Raw genomic sequence first — 19970 nt, forward strand, 5'->3', positions numbered from 1 at the left:
GTGATGCTCTGACCATCAATTTGAAGAAAAATAGCATGCTGACTCAAAGACAGATAGGGACAATATAGCTCATTTATCCTTTTTCACAGAAAGACTTCCATCTGAAAGAGGCATTTCCTCCCTGCCCCAGGTCTAAGGCCCCCCGTGTGTGTGTGGGTGGCAGGCCCTCATTCACTGCCAGCCAGTCTGCAAACTAAGCAGCCACGAAAGGTTGGCAGTGGAGGTCTCCATCTGCAGCTAACACTCCAATTGTCAGGGTGGTCTGCAGAGGACAGGGCCAAGTGTAGTGTGGGTTGTCAGGGGAGAGGACCACTTCCCCATCCTTCCCCCACAACCCCTAGTAGGCACAGGACACAGACAAATTGTGATGATCATATGTGGCCCAGCAGTGGCCAAAGCAAGAGAGGGGATGGTGGCCAGATCCAGCAGGGCTGTGCCCACTGGTGAGGGAATGCTCAGAATGGCCTTCTGCAGACACCAGTGGTGGTAACGTTAATTTAAAATGTAAAGTTGTATGAAAACTTCCCAATAGGCTCTTTTGAAAATGGCCTCCTCCTTGGTAGCACCCAGCCTATAAGAGGAGCCAGGGAAAGGGGGCATAGCCAGCGGGTGTCTGCTCTGAACCAGGCTTTGAATAGAGGACCAGCAGGTATTTTCCTTTCATGAATTGTGGGGATTAGAGAGCCACCCAGAGTGAAAGGTCTCAGGCTCCTAGCTAGGAAATGCTGTGGTTTATAGGGGAGACACACATGGTCTAGGCCCAAACCCAGAACAGTTCATGGTGTATCAGTGAGGCTGCCACTTCCTCCCCTGTCCCTCTGGTCACAGGCACAAGATGCACATGCATACATACATGCATGTGCGCACCTATACACACATGCACACACACACACATACAGACACACACGCTTTCCCTCTCTCAGGATCACCGAGTCTAGCACAGCTAGGCCCAGGGATCATCTGGCTTGGAGGGGGACCCTCCTGCCATTCTTATGGAAACATCAAGAAGGCAAGTCTAATATCAAGTGAGTGAAAGCTCTTACACAGGAGAACTACAGGCATGTGCAGAAAGGTCAAGCCCAGTAGTATTAAAGAGTCTACAATTCATTCATTTAGCATTTTTAAGGGCACAATTATCAAGGGAAGATATGTTAAGCCAGGGTTCCAGGCTGATTCTGGATTACTGAGGAGAAAGTGATGTTGCATATCTGAGGTTCCCAAACAAGAAGAGGCCAGGTTTGAGATACCTGCTGCTGTCCCCACAAAACAAACATAGGTGAAAGTGCATTAATTCAGAACCTCCCAGTTAAATGATGCATATTCATCCATGTCACAAGGCAGCATGGGCCAGGAACACTGAGTTTAAGTAACAATAGATAACCCTGTTTACTGTCATTCAACTGATTGGACTAGGTCTGATTAAAAGAAATAGAAAACTATTTATTTGGATAATTTTTAACATCATCCTCTGTTGACGGGTTGACATTTCACTGAAATACACATATAACATAATTGAATAATAAAAACAAAAACTGTCTCCAGCACATTATTGATGATACACCAGAGTAGGAGAGTGCAGTGAACAGACACAGGACAGAGAGTTTGTTTGCAACATAAATCACAGAGAAAACTGAGAGGTGGCCCAAGAGGCCATTTCCAAAGACAAGTAATGACAACATATTTATTAAAGACACATCAGAGGAGAAGAGAAAGCATCACTCTTCCCAGACAGAAAAGCAGAGGCTTGGAAATCATGATTACATTTAGCTTGCTCCACACAGGAAGAAACACAGCTTCTAAGTGTCGGGGACTGACTTTACTCTCACATGGGACCTGGGGAAACAGAGTTGGGGTGGAGGTGTATGAGGGGTATCTGCCAGGGTTGGGAATGTGGGAAACAGATGTTCCCAAACTTAAATTGAAATAAAGCTTAAGCACAGCACCCTGAATTTATTACATATCACAAAACATAATAATGAAATTTTTCTAGCACACATATCAACCTAAAAGGTAGCTTAGACTGCTCCAAAAATCCCATAGGCACAAGTTCCGATCCCCAAAATTCAGAAAACTATCTTAAATCCTTGAAAAACAATTATTTTTCATAGTGCTAGAAAAAGAACATTTTTTCTTGAAATGAGACACTTTACAATCAGTAAAATTATGTATTCTTTCATATTTCATATCTGTGTCTACCTCTATCAACAAAGAACTTTTAATTTGAAATGGGGTAATAGCTCTTAAACCAACACAATTAAAGCCATATAAAGTCATTCCATTAACATCATAGTAGAATTATAGTTTTGAATAAACACAGAATTGCTATAAAATATAAACATTATTGATTTAAGATGTCCAATCATATAAAATATTAAACAGAATCAAGCCTAGTTTCTGGTTTATTTTTAAATGCTACATATTATCATAAATATTTTTTTTAAAAAAGGAATGGCGCTTTGCCTGTAGACTGCTTTAAATTTTAGACACCATTTAATTGGAATTTTATAGATCTTTACTCTACTAAATGATTAAGTCACAAAAAACCCAAATTACAAAAATCTCTAAATATTTCTGAAGCAACAGATAAAATTATGATATTTTAACATCAAAAACGAACATTCATTTACCTTCCTTCCTTTTGCCCACATCAGGGTTAAGTTTTTCCCACCTGGGTGCATTTGTAAGACTTTTGCTGCCTGTCTCCTTAAGCTACTAGCTCCCTCAGACACACCAGTCCAGTCATCTTCCAGCTCTCAGAACTACGGCTGAACCTACACTGTAACAGTGGTGATAAGAGATGCGAGTCTCCATTTGGGACTGGGCCAGGCCATTCATCTTCAGAAGCAAATGCCAGGCTTTCCTACTCTAGCCTCAAAGCCCTTGCCTGGCAAAGTCTGTTCTCCATCACAGGCAGGTTTCACTCAGCCAGGGCTGGCCCTGCTCAGGTTCCAGTTCACCCTTCAGCAGGATTCAGCCGCCCACCCAATCAGCTGGATGATTTTAGACTTGCTCCCTTAGAAGAAAGAACTGATGACCGAATTCTTATAGAATAAACCTGCTCATCTACAAGCTGTCCCCTGCCTCCTCCACATACACACGTGAACACACACATCACGTAGGGACACACCCCTTCTTTTGCCATTGCCTTCCTCCAGGGAATATGTGATGATGTGGGCTTTCTGTCCATTATGAACAGTTCTTGAGTTACATAAAGGGTCAGAATCATGAGCAGGATGTTCCATGAGTCAGTCACCCATGGTGATTCCAACCCTCACTGAAAAGTCAGCTGTAATGTTAGCCCATGAGTCACCCTTAGCTTGCACTCAGATAGCTGAGTGTTGTTATCATCACTTAAAAGAAAAAAAAAATGGAACATTTAAAAAATTAGCTAAATTTTTTATCTATGACATTTCTCTGCAAATGATCTGACAGCTATCAGTTTTAGATCTGCCTTAATTCTCGGCTGCAGTTTTACACCTGACTTGGAGAAATTCTTGCCAGCTTCCTGATAATAGAGAGTATTACTTAAAATTCAGTCTCCCCAGAAGCCACACATCGTGAAAGCTCTTCTGATCCACCCTGGTGCCTGTCATTGTGATCTCACATACTCTATCCTGCTACATCTGGGGAGGCAGGGTCGGCCAGATTATTCCCATTTGGTTAAGTGACTTGCCCAAAATAGCAAAGGCTCAGCTAGGTTCCCATGACACCACGCTGGCCTCACCTTGACCACCACCAAGACAAAGTCATTGAGTCAATGGAAAAGAGGGCTGAGATCAAGTCTCAACTGAATGCTCACTCAACCATTTCCCCACACACAGGACTGTGGGTGCCACTCAATCAAGGTTAACCTCCTTTAACTAACTTAGCAGAACTCTTGTATCACCAAGTCAACATGAAAATGACAAGCCATCACAAGGTGTCACAAAAACTGATCTTATGTGCAGCACACATCCTTGTCCCAGCTGTGCAACTGTGAGGCGCTAAGATCTTGAGAAATACTATCATGTGCTAATTCAGACCATCACTCCTCCAGGTCAGCACAGGCAGTGAGACGTGGATATGTGGGGTATAACCCTCAGTCTGAACTTAGCTGGACACTGGGGTACAGGCAGCTCTGCATCCAGGTGAATGGGTTGAGATTGGGAAGGGGCTTGAAAGGGAGAGACAGGTTCAAGGTAGGGACAGTGGTACACACAAGGGGCTCTTTAACCAGCAAGATCATAAAAAGGCTCCAGCATCCTTTTCCTTTAGGGGGATTTGGGATCATTTCCCTATAGCAGCAGTTCTCAAAGCGTGCTCCAGGGACCCTGGGGATCCCCAAGACACCTTCAGGAGTTCGTGAGGTCACGGCAATCTGTCTAACAATACGAGGATGTCCTTTGCCTTGTACACACTCCTCTCGTGAGAGCACAGTGGGGTTTCTCAAAGGCGACATGACATGTAATGATGTCATCACTCTGGCATCTTTGTGTGTGCATATTCCATTTTTAAAATTTCTTTTAACTTCTAATGCAGTAAATACTGATAAAAAAGGGTCCTCATTAATTTGTAAGAGCATAAAAGGGTCCTGAGACCACAGAGTTTGAGAACTGCTGATAACCTATCCTCAGACAGGTAACACCATCTTTTCCTCAGGTGACAGACTCTTCACCCCAACTAGAATACCTGTTATCTCACCAACCTTTCTCCACTTTGGGAAGAAATGTCCTTTCTGGGGCTTCTCTGAGCTAGCCTTTGACACTTCTTAACAGAGTAGTGCCTTAGAGTGACATGCTCTCCTATTACCCCAAACTGCCACCTCTCTTAGGTCGACTGTGTGCCAAGGAGAACCAATTCACACAGGCACCTACCCCACCTTGGAACCATTAGTAAGTGGTAGCAAGCTCTTCCCATGGATAACTAAATTGTGACACATTTGGGCTAATGAGGGGTACTAAATGGGTATTATTCAATAACATGCTACAACAATTAAGACCATTTGCTACTATATAATAGATTTTGCTATAACTCCTTTTCAGCAATTTTACCTCCAAAGATATTTGAAAATAGTAACTACTATTCTCATAGGGGGATATCTGCTTTTCAGAAAGAATAGAGTCCAGTACCCATAATCCTATGGGTTTAATTTTTAATTGGGTTACACCTGAGTGGAAGCTATTGAAGAGCCTGATGTTCAATCTCATATTTGCTTCCCACAATGGATGCTGGCCTGTGTCGTGTCTTCCACCCAGGGGAGTTAGAGTGTAGCACCATGGTTTGTGGTGTTGGGTACCAAGTTTGCTGAGTCAGTCTATGATGATTCTAGGATAATAAATTTGAGTTGTCTCCTACAACTTACCTACTTTTGGAGCTATACTCTTCCACCAGGATTTTAGGAGAATGGACAGAGGTGTCTATAGTCTGACTGTAAACCAAGTTTCAGGGAAGGCTTGTTTGCCTTTGGAGTCGAGGCCAGAGGTGGCCCCCTTGATTTCTGGCTCTCTTTCATCAACTGGCCTTAGCTACAAACCTCAGCCAGTGCCATGACTCAGCAAACAGCAAGGCCCATGTGGGGCAAGACTCTCCTGTTTCATTTGAACCATTCCCTAAGTCCTGTCTAGAAAGTTAGATTTTGCAGTTTTTAATTATTTGGAAGGACTGTGGAGAAACACCAGCCATGTGAATTGCTTGGGGTTGTTCTTCTGAGGCTTTGGCATTTGAAGACTTAGATCTAGTAGACAGCTGGTCACACTGCCCTTGGAGACAGGGCCAACACAGACAGTGGGGTGAGGACATACCATTTGTCCTTTGGTGGTTAATGAATGTCACATCAGGGTGTGTCAGAGACAAACAGGAATCATCTGTCTGGTAGTGGACTAGCTCTTCATCTGACCAGCTTTCTTTTCAGGGATGATGCACCAACTTCCTAATAACTGGTGCATCCAGGCACTACCCAATAAGAGGAAAAGTGGGACTTTAGACCAGAGCAAGGTCCCAAAGGCCCTGCTAGACCAGGCATTAGTCTTTTACTCGCTGAATCACAGCAGGGTCTGGAAAGGGGCTGGGATGCTGGCAGGGGGCAGGGAGACACACTGTGCTGGGGCCACAGCTGTTAACTGGCAGGTACAGACAGCATCCTCACAAAGGGTCCAGCCATACTGGAGTTTTCTGGCCAGCTTTCAATCCTATCCCTGTATCACCAACCATGCTGATGTGTGAAGAACTCAAACCTGGTCTCGGGCCTCATAGACTCTGCTGTGAGAATCCATGAAATCCACTGTGAGCTCCTAGACTCACTATAGTGTGCACCTGCGGGAGCAGAATCAGGGGCCAAGCTCAACTCCATAGTGAGGCCAGGGAGTCCACTGGAGTCCAGGCAGATCAGACCGGTTGGTATCAGGAGCCATTGGGGCCAAAGGGTAAAGGTCACAGCACACAAGATGTCATAGGACAGACCTCAAGGCTGGCAGGGAGCCCGTCAGTCCTGGGTAGATAGGGCCTGCAGGACTACCACTTCTACTGACGGCACGGCTTCCCGGATCAGCCTGGTCCTGGATGAGCACAGCCAGGAACAGGGCTTCCCCACATTCCACTGGCTCCCCCTACCTAATTCTCTATGGCCACACACACAGGCAGCCGCTGTCTGCAGAGACCAAGGCAGCAAAAGGGGCTGGGGATCCTTCTTTTCTCTATTCACTTCAGAAACATTAAGTTTTTGCACTAAGGTTAATTTTGAATGTTAACTTTAAAACTCAGATTGGCTCCTTGGGGTATCTTGGGCTGAGCATCGGATATACAGACTCCTCAACCAATGCTTGCATTGGCTGAGAATTTCAGAGGGGAGGCCCTCATGTAACAACTTCTTGGACAAAAAAATCTCCTGTTTACAAAACGTGAAAATCCAACCTGTAGAGTTACCTCGGTTTACATTTTTATGCATTTCCAGATGTCTTAAAAAGGGGAGAATTCACTTTCTCAATGGATCACTACAGTACAGAACAGAAAAGAGATAAAAGAAAAACAAGAATTTCTTAAAGTTCTGGTAGTAAACAGGCATATGATATTATTATTGTTGTAGTCTTAATAATAAGCAATTATACGTTCAGAGTGCTTTACAATCACTTAGCTATTCCTCACAACAGCCCTGTGAGGTAGGTCGACATGATTATCCCCATTTTACAGATGGGGAAACTGAGGCACAGAGAGGTTAAGTGTCTTGCCCAAGGTCACGCAGCAATCAAATGCTGGAGCTGGGACTAGAACTCAGGTTCCCTGACTCCCAGTGTCCTTGAAACTAGACCACACTGCTTCCAAAGAGGCATCCCTGGACTGGCTTTGAGCACAGATTAAAGACGGACAATGTTGGATGAGATTTGGGTGTGGTGGTGCTTTCTGTGGACACGTTAAGATGGAACCTGAGGTGCTGCCTGGGTTGGTTTTGGCATGCGGGTGTATGTGTTAGTTTCAATGGGTATGTCTGAGCTTCCTGTTCTGCCCGATATCACTGCATTCTGAACTGGGTTACTGCAGAGAGTGGAGCCAGATGGTCAGGAGGTCAGGACTGACTGCCACAGAAAAGGGAACTCTGTCAGCTCAGCGCCCGGGGCCTGCCAGTCTTTGGGAGTCCAGGCAAACTAGGGATGCAAGACTTTGGAACCAAGTCAGCTGCCCATCTTAGGCAGGTCTGCTTAATCGTTTTACAATTTTAATTTTTTTTTTTTTTTTTTTTTTTTTTTTACTGGCCAGCATCAGGAAGTTGTGTTCATTTAATTTCTCTGTGGGGCGACTGCCCCTTCCTTTGCTCTCTCTCACTCTTTCCCTTTCTCTGAGTCTCTGCTTGGAAGGGAAACCAGTTAAGCCTTGCACGCTCCCTTTCATGAGAAAGAGCCACCGTGAGCAGTGTCCGCGACAGAAGGCCGTGGCTCCGCGGATGAGCCTCGGCCCTGCTTCCACCTTCTGGAGGACTGCTGTGCTTGGAAGGGGTCTCCCTGGGGCCTTGGGTTTGCTTTTTCCTGCATTTCTCCTGAAATGCTGTTTCAGTAGAAATAAGCCCACTTGAGACTTTTCCCTCTCAAGGCCTTAGCCACAAACGCCTTCCGACTAATGCGCTTGGTGCTGTAGCTCAGGTAGAAAATTCTAAAGCATCCGTTCAAGCATCTGAAACAAATGAATCAGCCAGTGAAATCTCATCTGTTAGCATCTGTTCTCCTCTTAGATTAAAAAAGAAAGGAAAACAAAAAGCCTTTTTATGGCTTTCGATGGAATCATGCTTTAAAAAAATGAAAAAAAAAATCTTGCTACTTTTCAAACTATGGTGAATTAGAAAACAGGTGCCTGATATTCCACAGATTAAATGTCTGCTGGCCATCCCATTTTCCTTTGTGTTGATGCATCAAGCCTCCCTTAGGTCATATCAGGGCACATCAGGAAAGACCGTCATTTGCTGCTTTTATACCACCCACCTTTCCACTTGACCACCTACGTCACCATCCGTTTGCTTGGGGTACAGACTTTAACACTATAAAACCTTGGGGTACAGACTTTAACACTATAAAACCTAACAACCGAACTCTTTACAAGCTGGAAATAACGGTCTCTTCCTCAAGCCCAACAGGTTTAAAAAATAAAACAAACAAACAAAAAAACTATCTCTCTAAAGTCCTCCTGTCATTAAGATGGGCAGGCTCCCGTCTGAGATGAATGAGGGACATAGTCTCTTCTGATCCCACCAGTGTCTCTCGCATAAAGGAAATCCTTGAATGTTGAAAAGAAAAAGAAATGAACAAAACTTTCCCCACTTTGGGATCTTTTTTTCTTTTTCCTTTTCCATGAGATACTGGACAAATATGTGTCTGTCTCCTGCACAGGAGCCTTCCTCTGGAAGGTGTCCTGGGGCGTTACTGGTTGCTGGGGGGACGTACTTTTCATGGCTGCAGAGCTGTGTTCCTTTATTTACTTGTTTCTCACGGAAACTTGCAGGTCGCTCGGATGCAGCAACAATGGATGAAGAGCAAATGGTGAGTCAAACTAAAGTGAATATGGTATGGAGGGGATGAGTGAGAAAATAAAAGACCTGATGCAGCTTCTCTCTGATTCCCTCTGGAGAGGTCCTGGAGAGAAGGCTGGCTTTAATGATGATAATGGATGGACAGATGGAAATGGCACACTCATTCAGACCACCGAGGCCAGAGGACACTGGGTGCCGAGCTCCTACCACACATGGATGCAGGAGCTACTCAAGCCATTCCCCTTCATGGAGAAGGGACACTGCAGTTGGTCTGAACACAAGGAGACCAAATGGAGCCCACGGGGTTGAAAGCCATAGTGCATCTGTGTGTCCTTGAAAACCATTCCATGGGGGAGCAGTGCCTAGAACGTGGACCAGTTACGATGCTTTTCAGACAGACGGCACTCTACGCAGCACAAGCACGCACATGCCTATGTCTTGACTTCTGCGCTCACACCGTAATGCCCACATTCCACTTGCCATTAGCAATTGCTCAGCCATGTGGCACCCCTGGCACAAGGAGAGGCAACTCACCCCACTTCTCAATGAGCCATGCCCACTTTTGAGACCTATGTACTTGTCCTGGTGACAGTGTGGGTGCAGCTGGCCCATTGCCACTCAGCCCCATTTTCCTAACCGCTACATCATCACGTAGTATTTCATCACGCCGGAAGAAAGAGCCTCCTTGTGCTAATTAAAAGTAGAGTGACAAATCACACTTAAAGCCATTTCTAGAGCAGAGTAAGCCAAAAATGTAATTAGAATTATCCTTCAAGGAGACAAATTTTTCTACTTTTAATGTTTGCTACAGAATCAAATGTGTTTTCAGCATTTATCTGTCAAGGTTATGAACACAACTTAATTTCCTAGGCTGTGCATGCAAATAAATTAGAGTCATAGCCTCGACTCCCCTTGGAACCATGTGAAATGTATTGATATTACCACCTAGCTTGAAATATTTGAATTTCACTGAGGAAATAAACAACAAAATGGAAAATGTTTAGGAGGAAAAAAACCCTCAGCATTATTGTAACACATTGTAATAGTCTTTTAACCCATGACTTAAAAATGTAGCTTTAACATCATCTGAACTTTCAACTTGAACATTTAGTGACACCCATTCATATAGCATGGTAATTACTTAGCCATGTGTTGTTTTTCAGGTTTTAAAATACCAAAAGGCCATACCCAGGCATATCCAGTCCACCAGAGCAAGTATTGAAGCCATTTAGTTAGGGAGTCTTGGGGGTTTAGAAAAGGTGTAACTCTGTATCCAGGTGGTCATCCTGTGCCTCACATAGAAAATAGAAGGGTCTCATAACACAGAGCTAACTTGATTATTGTAAATTATGACATAGCCATCCATGAAAGAGTATGTTTCCCCCTCCAGAAAAGTCAAGTTCCACCAACCCCACTGACTAAAATCTGAGAACGGCAGGCAGTTCCCTCTAAGCCGAGGGCACCTCGCATTCTGAAACCTGGCCAGCCTAGTTCTCCAGGCCTGAGGCTACTTTCAGGTAGAGGCATCGGAAACACATTCGTTGCCCCCTCTCCTTGCACCAAACTGGGCCACGCTGCCCTCAAGAATGTGTGGGCCAGAGACCTGTTCAATTTTACAAACACCTATTAGTTTGCTTTGTCTAAGGCTACTTGTTAACTGTGATCAGAAGGGCTGTCACTTTTGCAAACTGGATCAGCTAGAGGTGAAAGACCTTTGCATACAAATTCTACAATCTGAGACAGCAATGAACTACCTGACTGAGCCTGTGATTCATGGAGCTACCTTTAGGAGATGGGATCAGAAAAAGAAAGATCAGAAATTGTCTACAGTTGGATTCTGCTTATTCTCCCCACCCTGCAGCTGTCTAGGTAGAACAGAGGTTTCCCCATGGATCAGCAGGTCATTGTCACAAGGGCATCTGTCACTAACCTAGCATATGCACATGCATCCCACATTCCTTCATTCACTCCTTCATCGTCATGCACGATCATATCCCCTCTCTCAGCAAGATCACAGACAAGCCTTCACTTTGGTAGTGACCATCACTTTGAACACTAAATAATCAATACTGGGCATTTTTCCCCAGAAAAAAAGTGCAGGACTATTTTACATGGACCCTTACCAATACCTAAGACACGTGGTGATAACAGGAACATAAAAGTAATTTTAGAGTAAATAAATGAAAAAGGAAAAATTCTTTATCCTATTCACAATGAACAGAAAGCACTGTGGGTGGCAGAGATGACAGGGATTAACTTGGACAGTTGTTTCTGACAGCTTGCCAACCTCTCTAGTTACCTTTCCGCAGTTCTTAGCATCTCTCTCTCCTTCCCTCTTCACCCTGCTTTCTCCATCAGCAGCACTCACAAAGTCCCCTTCCTGGCCCCTCTGTGACTCTCTTCCCCTGCACTCCTGCTTCCCATCCCAGAGCTCTGGGCTCACCTAGGATTCTATATCATCAGGGATCCTGGTTGGAACCAGGGGTTCCTGAAGGCAATGTCCATATTCTGGCAGCCCGGGGAGGGGACGGACTGGCTTAGGGCCAGGGACGAGGGGCTGGCTTGGGGGTGAGAGAGCAGCATTTGCACAGCAAGCCTCAGGGCCATCAGGAGGCAACACAGAGACAGACACACCACAGGCACACACATACACACGCACAAACACATGTGCACGCACGCACACACACCAGGAGGTGATGGATGTTACTGAAATGGACCAAAAACCAACAAGCAGTGGGGTAAGAAACAAACAGAAACAAAACAAAGCACTTGGGTTCAGATGGAAAGCTGTTCACTGGGCAGCTAGGGTGAGCTCGGGGCTGGGGGAAGGTGGGTGCCTGTTCTGAGGGCTCTGCCTTGGGAGAAGCATGGAGGAGACAGGTGCAAGGGCAGCCCTTGCTCCCCTCCCCCAGGGCTGGGCCTCCATCACTGCTGTCCTGGGGGTCCTGTCCCACAGGCCGCAGTGGATGACAGAGAAGGCAAGGAGAGGGAGGCACTTACCTTGTGGCCCAGAAATGGCTAGTCCACATTTTGGGAGGGTGCAGTATCTCAGTTTAAACAAAATCCTTGTGGTACTGCTCAACCATGAATTGTCAGCTCTCTAGTATTTCAAATAAGCTTGTAAAATCGTTAGTGAAAAGAGAAAACAACAAAATCACAATTCACCTGTAGGGCAATCGTGGTGTTCTTCGCAGGGTGTTTCCCCACCAGTCCTTGTTCTTTTCGTTTCTTGAATTTCCTAAAGTAGTCCTGTATCAGGAAAGTGGCATAGAACTTCCCCACGGTTACCTCATCATCTAAACGGAGAGACCAGACAGAGCTCTCCCGAATCAGCACATTTGCACCAAGAGCCTAAAGACTGGCCTCTGGCTAGGGGCAGGGGTGGGGGTGGGGGTGGGGGGAGTGCCAAGGACACTGAGCTGTCTGCTTACAACACAGGAGGGAGACTAGATCTAGCAAAAAGCAAGGCTTGGCAAAGCAGTTCAGGCTCAAAATGAGAGTCAGTTAAATAAACTGATACTCAGAATTGCAGAAAATAACATTTGTCATGAGTTTAATAGAGCAGAGTATTAGTAACACTACCAAGTGCTGTCTTGGTTATTTACTTAAAATAAAAATTACAAAACAGAAAAGGCTTCATAGGTCATATTTTCACTCTTGTGCACAGGGATTTGCATGTATAATTACCATGAACACCAAGGGCACTTAACTATCCAAATCCCTATGCCTGGAGATAAAGATAGAGACCTCAGAAAGGTGACAGACAAGCTTGGAAGAAGAGGAAGGTTCAGTAAGGTGACTGCAACCCCAGATTTTCATGTGCCCCTTTATTCTCTGCCAATAGCCTCCATATGCGATTTCTTGGTTTGCAGATCAGAACTGCTTGTTGTTTTGTGCTCTGACAGCACCAACTAACTTCATGGTTGAGCTGACTTATTTTTGTTTTGTTCAGAAACAACCCAGCATGGATTGCTGGGAACTGGAACTCTGCTGAGTATTTTATGGGTGATGCATGAGGCAGAATAGAGGCTCTGACTGTCTCACAGTAAACCACCTTGGCAGTGTGCGTGTGCCCCAGGGCTCCCCGCAAGCCTCCCAAGGGGGCTCACCACCAGATCTTCAGTGTGCCGAGGGCTCCTGGGTGGAAAGCATAAGCCAACCCCACATGGGGTCACGGGCCACTGACCCTGACTTGCAGAAGTCAGGAGGTGGAATGGTTGTTGGCCCTCAGGCTTTAGCACAGCTAACCTCTTGGCCAGGGTGCCCTTGTAAGAGTTACATATGATTGGGGGCAAGGGGTTCAACCTCTATGGGCTTGTGCTTTCATGTGTAAAGGGGGCTACACCTCTTAGAGGAGCTGTGAGGCTCACAGGAGAAGAAATGTGTGAAGTACTCAGCCCGCTGCCAGGTGGTCTTCAGTGCTAGGGGCCAGGTGACTGTGAACCACCAGTCACCACTATGTTTCAGCCCACTGACAGTGGCATCCATTTTAATGGACCATCAAGCACCACAGTTGAGGCCCACTGAGGCCCACTGTGCTCCCTAATGCACCCTGGGTGGGGTTCATTTATTGCCCATGTGGGAGGTGTCTCTGTCTGGACTCCTAGGCCATTCTGGGCCGCCTCTCCAAACTGAGGTCAAGAGCTACTCAGTGTTACTGCGAGAGAAGATGCTTAGAGTGGTCTGATGATGAGAATGTGTTGCATTCTTTCCAAACCCAAGTTGCATAAGTCCTGGAATGGAGTAGGGGTCACCAAAGAGAACCTAAGGCTTTGCGTAGCATGTGAAAACACGGTCCCTGACCCATCTCAGGCTGGGCTAAGGATGCCTCATGGGCAAGGACACAAGTGAACAGAGACTGTCCAGGTCTTGACATTTCAACCCCTGCTTTGTCTTGAGCTGCTCTCTGTTTTGCCCAGAGGTGTTCAGACACCAGTTCCAGCTGCCCCTACTATTGGGCATCTATAGATGCCAGGTCCAGTATCAGGAGTTTCACACAGGTCTCACGGCCTCTTCGACTACAACTCTGAGATGGTGGATCTGTCTGCTCACACTCTTGGCCAGGAGGGAGAGGTAATGGACTTGCCCCAGGCCCGTCGAGTGGGGACAGGAGCGCCCAAGCCTGGGATCTCCTCCTTCTCTGCATGCTTCCCTGAGGGACGGCCCAGCTCCGACCACACAGGCCACCATCTTCTGTGGGGCTGCCTCTCCTAGAACACAAGTTTCTCTACCTCTACTGGGCTGCAGTCAGGAAGTAGACTGACCGCTGGCTGTGCAGAGAATCCCAGGGACCCAGGGGCATTTCTACCTTCTGCGCCACAGCCAGCCTCTTCAGTCCAGGCTTTCAAGTCTTCTCTGGGGGCTTCCAGAAACACACCACTCTAACTACAGAAGACCCTGCATTCCATGCTGGGATGCTCCTAGCACATGCAGGCCTACCCTTGTCTCCCTTCAGCCTGGACTGTGCTCTCCTTGAGGGACCAAGGGGCTCCTCAGGAAGGCCTGGCTCTCCATGGCCCAGAGCCAGGGTGGCAGCATGCTCAGCACTGAGCGCTGGCTGTGCGTCTCCCAGAGTGGTGACTCCAGAGCAGAGGCAGCCACCCAGGGCTCTGCAGGGCAGGATCCAAGGACCACTTGGCCTGCTCCACTCAGATGCTGAGCTAACTGAGACTGAGCCCGGGAAGAGTTCTTAAAACCAGGAGAAGCAAAAGCTATAACAGGACAGTAAAGGATGGAAGAAAAGGAGTAAATGCAGGGAGCTGTCTGGGCTCAGAACAGGACAGAAAGGATTGAGTAAGCTCTGAATGCTCTTTAGGACACAGGAGCCAAGATCCAGGTCAAGGGCAAAGACCCAAAGGCAAGGAGAGCCCCTGGGAGGAGAGAGGACTTTTAAAGAAAGGGAGAGGATCCACGAAATGGTGTGACAAGACTGAAGAGTGGAGGTGAGACTTGGAGATGGGCAATGAGACATCTCAGCCTTATGATGAAGACAGCAGACAGGCTGTCCCCACAGCCAGACTCCTGCAAAAGGAAAGTTCCCCACTGGTAATCCAGGGCTTAGTCCTGAGTGTTCCCTTACTATGAAGCCCATGAGAACCTAGGAATGCCACACATCACACCTGAGTCAGCAACACCTCCTAAGATGGGCACCTATTCTGTCCCCAGGTCTATAAGGGGCTCTCTAATCACCCCACATCGCCTGGGTGCTAGGATAGCTACCTGGATCAGTCTGCTGCTCTCTGACGAGGAGACAGCATGGGGGACACAGAGCCCCTCAGCCTTGGGGAGCCACCCACTTGCTGGCTTAGAGAGCTGAACATATATTCTCATCTCCTAAGTGTGCCACGACATGGGAAAGGTTGGGAACCACTGGCCAACTGGAATGTGAAAGAGTCAGAAACAAAGAGAAAAATATTAAAACACTGCTCAGCAACTCATTCAGGGTCTGTTCACTGAAGCCAGAAACTCTAGTCTTTTGAACTTCTTTAGTGGCAACAGCAATTATCGGAGGTTCAGTCTGATCAGCATTATCCTAGGCACATGCACAAACCAGGGCATGGAATTTCTGGAGCATTCCATCTCCCTCTAAGGCCCTATCTCCTTCTTCTTGGTTTCACAGTGCCACCTGACACCATTTTGAAATAGATTAACACATCATCCTGACCCCCAATCCATTTTAAGAAATATAGAGAAAAAGCCAGGGCCTACCATTGGGCCAAGGAAGAATATGTAGCCTCTATTAGAAGCCTAGTAGAGCTAAAAGCTGATGGGTTTTTCAAAGGAAGGGAGCTTAGATGGTGAGCCAAATTCTGGACTTTTTTCTGGTCAAATGGAAAGAAATGAAGTTTCACAGTAATGTTAATGATGCCATCCAGGTGAGTCTAGCCAGGATGGCCCCTGACGTGTAAGACTAGTGTGTAATGAAGGTAGCATTTCAAGAGTCATATCAGGTGCCACACGCAGGAGCAGGGCTCCTGGCCACGTGGGGAAGGTTTACTTAGACAGACACAGGCCCCTATTCTGAACCATGCATCTGTATTTTGAGAAATGTTGTAGGGGAATACAGTTGGCAAGAGATAACTCTGATTCCATGCCACCACCCTAAAACAGAATTGCTTCAGAATATTCTGAAAGACTGAGAGTTGAAAGGAATGAAGGCTGCAGAAAAAGCTCAAGCACATTATTACAACAATTTAAAAAAGCAATTTATCTAAGCCATGCGAGTACTTGAGTGTGCAACTATAAAAAAAGAATGAAAGCAAAGAGTTGTTTTAAATGTGCAGTATCAGTTCTTCAGTGGAGAGCCAGGGTTCTCTGGGTGGGAGTTTGGGGTTTTTGTTCTTTTTGGTTGGGAGGGGTGGGGGGCTTTTGCTTCCCTGTTATCATTTCCTCATGGGCCATTTCCCCAGCTTTGAGCAGGTGGCCATGCTAGCTACGGGTGGTTTCCTACAGCAACAAAAACCCATACTGCTTCTCGCTTCATGCTGAGGAGCAGAGCTGGCCAGCATGCTGCTCTCTGCCCTCAAGAGCCAGAGGTTGTCACCTTCTCACAGGGAGAGGCCTTGGCCACCGTCCTGGCCTAGGGGTCTGGAGTCGGCATCCAGACCTGAGCCAGGCCAGTCTTGAAAGCGGCAGGGGCAGTGACATTGTAGAAGTTTAGCTGCTTAAAAATACACCAAATGCTTAGCAGGTGCCCAGGGTTAGGATGACAGAATGCTGTGTGGGGGCACTGAGGAAACTGATCCCGCACCTTTAAAACTTGGAAATGAAACAATCAAAAACAACCACCTCAGCTTCTAAGTCCATATGCTCAAACAAAAATGGAAAAACAGTGATTATATATATATATATATGTGTGTGTGTGTGTGTGTTATATGTTATATATATATATATATATAAATCTTTAAAAAGTTTAGTTGGTTACTTTATGATAAATAACAAAAGGAAATAAGCATGCCTGTTAGTCCTGTCCCTACTCTAAATTCTAATTAAAGGGACATTTTTGGTAGTTAGGGTAGTAAACTCGGTCTTGATAAGGACATTTTGAAAATATCATTTTCTAACAGCTATCTATTTTTTTTCTGAGAAACTTTCAACAATACATTAAAAGATAAATGGAAACTAGTTTTAAATATTTCGTTTTGGACCAAAACACACAGGCTTTTTGTTTGGAGGGAGCAAGTTTGGTCTCCAACATTAATTCCTCCACCAACAAGAAAACTCCTGGTCCAGCCATCTTGCTCTGGTTTCCTTCCCACTGAGGCCTCTCCTTCAGAATGGCCTTCATACTACCCTCAAATAAGTACACCGAATGGTGGAGGGGCCTTCTTTAGCGGTTGGCCTCAGTGATCTAGCTGATACATAAGGCATTCTGCAGTCTGGACTGGCTGGAGACACTCTCATCAAAACCAATGTGCTGGCCAAGAATTATTTAGGAAATAGATTACACTGACCACCAGCTGGAGGGACAACTTGATCAAGTAGTTTCATGCTGGTTTTCTTCCAGATTTTCTTTATCACAGCTCGGAGTTCTTCATTAGCTTGCTCCAGGTTCCCTGGATTCAAAAAGCAAGAGGAGAAAACAAGCCTTGCTTCTTCTGCCCAGAAATCCCTCTCCGTTCTGACCTTTGCTGCTTTCCCCAGCCTGACCTGGATGGGAACAGGGCCCTGGGACGGGGCACCCCTCCCAGCAGGCTCTCCCCAGTCAGGATCATTGTCACTTCCTGTATCAGCAAGGAGATACGGTCGATCCATTGTGGGAACAACCATGTTTTAGTCTGGAATCCCAAGCCCACACCTCTACCTTTTCTGCTGCTCCCAGTCTAGAATGCCAAATTCTGCCTCCAGCCTTAAAGACCCAGACTAAATTTCACCCAAATAAGATTTTCAATTCCTACTGTGTGTACTCATCTGTAGCACCTACAACATCTTGGTCTTTCATCAGAGGGGTTGAGGTTTGTCTCAACTAACAAGTCAGCACAGAAGACCATCCTGCCTTCTGCATCCCTCAGGGCTGCCGGCTGGGCCAGGCACAGAGGAGCACACAGCAAGAAGCAGTTAGCTTGCAGGGACTGGCTTTGCTGGAGAGATCCACCCTGAGCCCCCAGGGCTGAGGGAAAACAGCTGCCCACCAACTCTGCAGTGTCCCCACTGGCCCCTTTTCCCTCTTCTCCTTCACAGTGTCCGTTTCTTCCCCTCCCGGTCTTTTGCTTTCCATTCCACCTCTAAAGTTGCCTCCGAGCCAATCCCAAAGCCCATGTTGCAGGGCTTATTCCAGCAGGGCTGAGCGTGGCCCTGAAGGCCATTCTGCTTTTCCTCAGCTGAAAAGACACGGGTCTTAATAGTATTTCCCGAAGGCCCACTACGTGCCAGCACTGCAGAGGGGCTTCTGCAGACATGAGTTCATCTTGTCCCCAGGACTTCCCTCACATAGGTGTGTCTATTTCCTTTTCACAGAGAAACAAACTACAGCTCAGAACAGCCAAATCTCTCTCTGAAGGTCACACAAGTCGTAAGGGAAAGCAAAATGAACTTGTATGCCTTGACCTCCCACCTATTTCTCCCAGTCTGTAGTAAGCAGTGGCAATGAGCACCTCAAAACTTTTGGGACGAGTGAAGCATAAAGAAAGGAAGGAATGGGTGAGGGAGGTGGGCACAGCCGTGTCCGACAGCACAAATGTTCTCATTACACTCACCACCCTCTTTCCAGGCCTCCCTTGACAAGGAAAGGCCCAGAAGGGAGAACACATGTGGGAAGTGGCCTCTCCTCCCAGTTCCACCACCTGACCTGTTCCCAGGAGATGCTCACCTTCAGTCTTGATTTTAAGAGCTGTTCGAACCAAAGCAAACAGGGTTGCATTAAACATGACTGTCCCATCACTGTTGAGAGGCATGTTCATGGCAACTAGTCTCTGCAAACAGAAAGAAAAGTTTCTTACTAGAATGTGAATGACTGATGACAGCTTATCCCTTTTCCACATTAATTCTGTTTCTCCCTCATCTCTGTTGTAGTCAACCCTCAATTTAATTCAACAGCCATGTGAGGTGCACCGACGAGCTGGGGGGCTCTGACAGGACAAAGATCAAAGCTTTAGTCATGGAACAGAAATGCTGCCCCTTACATGGTGCATTTTATTTTTTGTTTTTAACCTTAACTGTTCAATCATCTCACTGTTTCAGCATTCTTCTCTCTTTCTCATTAACCAGCTCTCCCTGTGCCTTGGGGTCAGGCTCCTATTCTGGGCACATCCTTAAGGCTACTGTGAGGATAAAATGTTGTAGCAGATACAATGAGACAGGCGCAGGGCACGGGACTGGGGTTCTCAAACAATGGGGTTCATTACTATTCCTAACACAGCACATGTCCTTTCAAGGACCCTGCCCTGGTGAGACCCTTGTGGAGTCACATGATTCTCCAAGTGTTTGGTCTTTCAGAGCAGCACCCCCACTCCCACTTCTCTCCACTCTCCTGTTCCTGCCAACATCGGCAATGAGAGCTGGACAGGTCTGGGAGACAAAGACCCTCAGTGGGCCCCAGGGACCTCGTATGTAAAAACAGATGATATGCCCACACCAAAGGGGCTGTGCAGAGATTAAAGATCATGGACACAGATTTCAGCCCAGCACCCAGAACAAGGGAAGTGCTAAATGAATGGTAATTATCATTGTTAATAGTTTCAGATTTCTTAGTTTAGGCTGACAGGGTGCCCCCCTAAAAAGGTAAGAATAAAAGTTTTTCTTCTTCTCTGTATTAAATGGACCGGAAATTGTGTTTGCATGCTGCATCCCACCTAAATTCCAAGTCCTACTACCAGCCACCCAACTCCAGACCCAGCAGGGGCAGCTGGGGTGCCCAGTCACTTCTCCAGAAAAGTTTCTGAGTCAACAAAATGGAGCACTTTGTGCTTCAAGGACACCTAGATCCTTCATGTAAATGCAAACACAAGAGGACAGCTATGAGTGGGAACCCATCTTGTTCTTG

General features: G+C 46.4%; 1 protein-coding gene across 6 annotated transcripts in view; it reads right to left on the reverse strand.

Annotated features, from left to right (window-relative positions):
* Nucleotides 1-19970, reverse strand: part of CACNA1D (calcium voltage-gated channel subunit alpha1 D) — a 334585-nt gene that overhangs the window by 13471 nt on the left and 301144 nt on the right. For all 6 annotated transcript variants that reach the window (XM_090284014.1, XM_090284017.1, XM_090284013.1 and 3 more), the window contains 3 exons: nucleotides 18798-18900; nucleotides 17443-17544; nucleotides 12155-12285 (listed from right to left, as the gene is read on the reverse strand). In XM_090284014.1, coding sequence (XP_090140140.1) covers nucleotides 12155-12285; nucleotides 17443-17544; nucleotides 18798-18900 — 336 coding nt within the window. The remainder of the gene's footprint in view (nucleotides 1-12154; nucleotides 12286-17442; nucleotides 17545-18797; nucleotides 18901-19970) is intronic.

This window comes from Furipterus horrens, unplaced genomic scaffold (assembly GCF_987537825.1).
Source record: "Furipterus horrens unplaced genomic scaffold, mFurHor1.1.pri manual_scaffold_7, whole genome shotgun sequence".
Taxonomy (NCBI): domain Eukaryota; kingdom Metazoa; phylum Chordata; class Mammalia; order Chiroptera; family Furipteridae; genus Furipterus; species Furipterus horrens.